General features: G+C 40.5%; 1 protein-coding gene across 1 annotated transcript in view; it reads right to left on the bottom strand.

Annotated features, from left to right (window-relative positions):
- Positions 1 to 1,231: 1,231 nt before the first annotated feature.
- Positions 1,232 to 6,000, bottom strand: part of VPS35L (VPS35 endosomal protein sorting factor like) — a gene marked incomplete at its 5' end in the record, with an annotated part of 49,963 nt that continues 45,194 nt past the window's right edge. Inside the window, 2 exons of the mRNA XM_010164954.2 lie at positions 1,232 to 1,637; positions 2,153 to 2,299. Of these exons, the coding sequence (XP_010163256.2) occupies positions 1,539 to 1,637; positions 2,153 to 2,299 (246 nt within the window). The remainder of the gene's footprint in view (positions 1,638 to 2,152; positions 2,300 to 6,000) is intronic.

Below are 6,000 nucleotides of genomic sequence, written 5' to 3'. Positions count from 1 at the left end.
AAGCCTGCTGTAAGAGTTTCCATTTTGCAGAATCTGGAACAACTCCACACTGGGTTTAGAGCAGGACATTTTCCCCCAGAGGCCAATTTCTGCCATACCACAGCTGCTTAGCATGACCCACTTGGCGGTTTAGGGAGCTCAGGGTTTAATCCCACTTACCCAGTTCGTGGTTTATGTTTCCAGGCCCAAAAGGAAGAATCATCTACATGCTGTTGAGAGTTGTTTTGTGCAGCTGCAGCAAGAAGGAAAGCTAAATTAAAGTGGGACATGATAACATGTGCAGTACTATCATTTCATTATCTGTGTGCGCTTTATACAGAATTTAAGGAAAGTCAGTATAATTAAAATAGCTATGTACTAAAGGTTGGAAAGGTTCTGTATCAAGTTGATACCACTTCATAATTATCTTGTATTCCTGCAGTTTTACTCTGCTTACATACATAGACTACCAGAAACAAAGGGTTCTAGTTCAGTTCTTTACAACCTTAATACAAAATCTGTATTTAGATGTACCCTGCTTCAGTACCAACTGAGGAGATTAAAAACATGCAACAAGAATGGTTTAATAATTTGGGTGGTATTTACTATCAGCTTGCTAACTCCTTAAGTATATGGTTCTCGCAAAACTGATTAGTTGTCCAGCCTTAACAAAATATTTTTGTGAAAAAATATATCTGAATATCCATATAAGGATTTAGCTCATTAAAATACTTACCACTAAGCAAAAGCAGCAATAGATGCAAGGTCTCAACATGGTTCCTCACCATGGGACAGAAGTGGTGAGAGTGAAATTTATTAGGTGTAATAGCAACACATGTAACTACATTCCACAAGGGTAAGGTGATCAATTTGTATACAGAAAGAAACTCCCCCAGAACAAACAGATGAACTGCAAATTGTTTTATTCAGTGATACAGTGTACTTTGCAAATATAGAGCACTTTGCATACATTTCCATTTTCCTTTGCAGACAGCAATTCAAGGTTCCTTCCATTTTACAAAACACCACTGAGCTGAAATGAAAGCATAAACCTGTCTGTGAAAATGTATTGCAGAAATTAGAACAGTAACACCCTGGCCATTTTTCTCTTTTATTGGAACTGACCAAACAAGTGTTGGCAGAAAGACGACTTAGAAGGATTATTATATTGAAATGTTGCTTTCTACACAGGAGAAAGACTATTCTGCAGGTGAGATGAAGTTTGGAGGCTGTGAATTGGTCCGTGCAGATTATCTTCTTTCTTTGTTGCTAAAATAACAACAGATTAGATTTGGAAAGGCTTTTGCCATGATAGGGGTTCAAAATACCCTTTACTGAATCTAAATCAGCATTTAAAAATAAGAGTATTGTAGGTAAAACTGGAAACAAATTCAGGTTAAATTATTGCACAGAACAGTTTTACCTGTGTCCAAGTATATGTGTCACACTAAGTAAAATAAAAATACACTGAACTCCTCCAGTCAAAATCTAGATCAGTGATTTTTGGCCTCTGGTAGATGCTCTCTTGTACAGATGACTCCTTGGAAAAGAGGCATTCCTCAGGTCCTGGACTGCAGAGGAAGCCGAAGGGCCAAGTCTGTGAAGTGACTCATTTCAGGTTGTTTGCTTCGCCTCTTGATGTATTCTAGTGTTTTCACCTGGGTACGAAAAGAAAGATATTTTGAGATTTTTAATGTCTTTCTCTTTTCCCATTTCATAGGCCATCATTTAATCTATGCAAAGGTGTTTTAATACACACTTGCATTTCTTGCTCCAGAGTTTGTTATCATGTATATCTTTCTTAAAGGCTCTGGAATGCTCAGTTTCCAAGCTTATACCATGCAGTTCCTCCACTAAATAAAAATGATGCATTTCTCTTACAGATAGTTTTCTGTACTGAAAAAAAATAAGTTATAGCACCCAACATTTTCAGGTTCTTTAATGTGTGAAATACATTTAAAAGTGCTAGAAAGTTATAGACCATTTGAAATAAGAGAAGCTGCTTATTCATCAAGAAGCATTTTTTAAAAATCTCTTTTTTTTTTTTTAAGAGAGCAACTTGTAAAGCGATTATTAGGTTTATTCAGATCAAGAAAATGTTAACTTTTGCTAGACGAGGACTTAAAAAATACCTTAAAAGCTAAAATTTGACAGCATTATCTCTTTTTCTTACCATAGTCTTGGTGTCAGCAAAACCATGTTTCTGAGCAAGATTCCAGAGATTGACAGAAAGCTGGTTTAGTTTGTTGTTTCGTAGGTCCCCATGAGCTAAAATAGTGTTAAAGAAATAGAGTGCCAGCTGGCTCTGTCGCTTTAGGGTCTATAGGGGAAAAAAAATCCTGTATTACCATATAGTCATCCCAAAACACCCAGGATAACCTCTCTGGGTTCTCTGAACTAACTGCAAATGCAAGGGGCAGATACTTGTTCTGTAATGCGCAGCAACAATTACAGACACAAGAATATGGGCATAGTTTCCATGTTCCACTCAAAATGCAACAAGGAGTGATAATCATGAATCACCTAAGCTGCTGTAAAGTAATTACACAAGACCCCTACATCTCATACCATTTTGGCACAGCACAGTATGAAGCTCTGACACATTTTTAACTCAAGACTCCCTACAATTGCATAGAAATCATCCTCCCACCAACAGACCTTGCACTTCTATCACCATGGCTATATATTTTTAGAGAGACCACGATCGTCAGTCTAGATTAATGCAACACCAGTCTTTTTCGAGCAGTCTATTCTACTTGTATTTATTTAACCAAAGACATTTTCCCCTGCTATTCTTTCACTGAAACTTTGGTGATACCAACATACTTGCAGCTCCTTTCCCTAAAATTGCTGAGGAGGGACCTTGAGGAGGACCCTGCTTTGTGGTAATCTACCATAGAGGAGCACCATGCCCTTCGGACTCCAGACAGGAGTTCTGGGGCACAGAAAACCCTGCACTAAGCTTACAAAGTGCTACCACCCTGATTTGGGGTGAGTGGAAAACAGAAGTAATTAAAATGCTATTTTAGATTCTGCCTATTCCTACAAAGTAAGTTTTAAAAGGCTAAAAGGATGAATTATTATGGGATGCACCAGAGACATAGTATTTGTTTATAGTGCTTTGCTCCAGCTGTCCTTTGTTTTTTGCTCAAGACAGACCACTGATCAAAGCACAGCCTGTCTCACACAGAAACCACAGCAGCAGAGTAGTAGTTAGAACAAAACTGTCAGCAGAGCACCTTGATTAATAAACTCAATACTTCACTTCAGCCCTCTCAGTTCAATTCGTGTTGGGGTAGCTAATATACAGCGTTTGGATATGAAGCTACAGGATGAACGAGGCAGAGATTGGGGTGAGAGGAGAGCAGTGATCTCTCTGACGTGTGCTCTCCTCACGATACCAATGCAGCCTCTGCCCTTTCCCCCAAGGCACTCAAAAGTAAATTCATTTCCCTTCTCACTGCCAGCAGAAAAGAGGTCAGATGCTATTAATCAAAGAAATGGCACACACTGAGCTATCAGTCCTCCAGATAACCACGGCAAAGGAGAAAGCCATGCCATTAAAGAATCAGCTAACTAGAACAGAGGACACAACATGCCACAGACTAAAAGCAACAGACCTCTACTGGACATACGCGACAGACACAGTAGATTTGCACGTGCAGAACAAATCTGACACATCAGAAACTCTGTGCACAAACACACACACTTACATATGCAATGCTCAGAGCTGCTCAAGGCCTCACAAGTTCCCTAAGCACTAAATTAATTACATGAAACTACCAGGACAACAGCTCCTCCTTTAACAGTTACCTGCGTTAGCAATTGCCACCCCGTAGCTCCAAAGCCTGTCTACAGGCTAACGCTACAACCATCCTTTGGGAGCGCTGAACTGTGCTCCCTACCACATAGAGAAATACAGCTCATCAGTCCAGCCCAGTAGTAGTAACAGAAACAGCAAAAAGACAACTCAAAAAAGACAATGAAAGGAAAATAGTTATGCTTAAATGCTTAAACATTACTGTAGTATTTCTCTTGTTAGGACTAAAATCCTTCAGGGAAAAAGATACAGGATAGAGCCAGCTAGTCCATGTTTTGCCACATTATTCACCAGGCATACAGCCTTCCACCTGCCACGTCCCTGGATTCACAAAATAAGGTGTTACCCCTAATTATTTTTTCCCATTGTCCATCTAATGCCTGTGTGTCTTCTGCAGAATAAAAAATTCAGAGAGGTTCCTGGGAATTGCCTGGAGGTTTCCTCACAGGAAGCGGGACAGTGAAATTAACTGGGCAGAATGCAAAAGCAGCAGTGCTCCAGTCTGTGTATCAGCTAGGGAGGTTTTCCAGGCAGTATCAATGCAAATACAAAATCCATTCTTTACAATAAGGATGACATTTTGACTAATTTGAAACATACGTACTTCAAAAAGGATCATACTTCAAAAAGGATCTAGAAACACGTTAAAAACTTGGAAGAATGAGATGCACACTAACCCTCATTGTATTGGGGTAGGTATAACAGACAGGATTTTGGCATCTACTCATCAGTTACACGATACAAAGTGATGAGCCAGGTAGGCTCAGGTATGCACTAAATACCATCACGTCTGAAAACGAACAAGAGCAGTCAGACAAGGCTTCACAGGATGATGAACAGGAATGTTTGTGTAACATGGCACTGACCTCCAGCCCGAGGGAGACATCTACACCAGCACGCTGCCAAGCCTGCTGACATAACTGAGATGGAGTTGTGGGTGGCACTCCAACTCACAGGATACATTTGCAGGCAGCAAGGAGAAAGCAAGAGCTCAGCTATTTGGCAACCACATGCATCATGGGACTAGCAATTCCCATACCAAAAAGAATTGCCAGCCTTCTAGGCAGCGCATTTTCCATAATGTTTGGGATAATGCTGATGACAATGAAACAAAGAACAAACTACATCATGCCAGAACGTGACCCCCTTGTGTCCCAGCCCCTCCACCAACCTGCCAAATTTCATAGAGCATAACAGAAAAAAATAGAATCTTTCATATAATGGACCACATAACTTTGCATTTCACAAAATTCTGGCTAGCAATCCAAATATTCATTCCTGTGTTTCAGTGACTTTTGCCAGACATCTATGTCATAAGGATACCCTGAGCCTTCTGTTTGAAAAGCATTTGTACATTTAGACACGTTGCTCCTCTGGGTGCACCTAGCCTGCTGCTGCTCCCATGCACAGCTTTAAAATAACTGGCTCTGACACTCGGTAACAGTCCATCTGTGGCAGCACAGAGCTCAGCATGGGCTGTAGGGCTCCTCCAAGGTACTAAATATATCAGTCTAGGCCGAGTCTCCATGCTAATACAGCATCTGTTTGCTAGTATTACCTGAACTATCTAGCCTGAAATGAATTCCAGCACTGCTGTGATGCTGGTGGTTACATCCTTGCAATCCAAATCTAGATATTCCTAAAGAAATCCATACCAGGCAGCTTTGCCTGTCCTTAAAAGCTCTCACGTGAAACCCTTTGGGAACCTTTTAACATCGGTTACAAACATACAGAAACAACATTCCCAATCAAACTATTTCTAGTCTTTAAACTCTGCCAGCATGCCAGAGACAATTGTGTAATGAAAGCACTGATCTGGGAGTCAGGAGCCTCCAAATCTGAGACAAAGAGCAATACACACTCAACAGCCACAGCTCCATACTGCAATGCTCCCGTCCTCTTGCTGAGGATGGGAGATGCTTGTCTTGCTGGGACAAGCATCTCCACCACCTGCAATGTCTTCTGGAAGCTGCAGCAGGTAAATTCCCTTGCCTCCCCCCTTCCAAAGAGGAATGAAATGTTCAAGCACCTTTAGAAAATCTGGGCAAATGGCACAAAATCCTTCAGGATGAGCAACTTCTCAACTTAAAACACACCCACACACAGACAACTACATCCAATTCCACTTGTAGTTCAGTATTTAAACACATGTGAAATCAACTGAAGTTCTTATAAGTTTATATAAAATAAAAAAATCAGTT

Source organism: Antrostomus carolinensis, unplaced genomic scaffold (assembly GCF_000700745.2).
Source record: "Antrostomus carolinensis isolate BGI_N321 unplaced genomic scaffold, ASM70074v2 scaffold14393, whole genome shotgun sequence".
Taxonomy (NCBI): Eukaryota; Metazoa; Chordata; class Aves; order Caprimulgiformes; family Caprimulgidae; genus Antrostomus; species Antrostomus carolinensis.
Note: the sequence above shows the minus strand (reverse complement) of the source record. Positions and strands in the feature narration are given on the sequence as shown.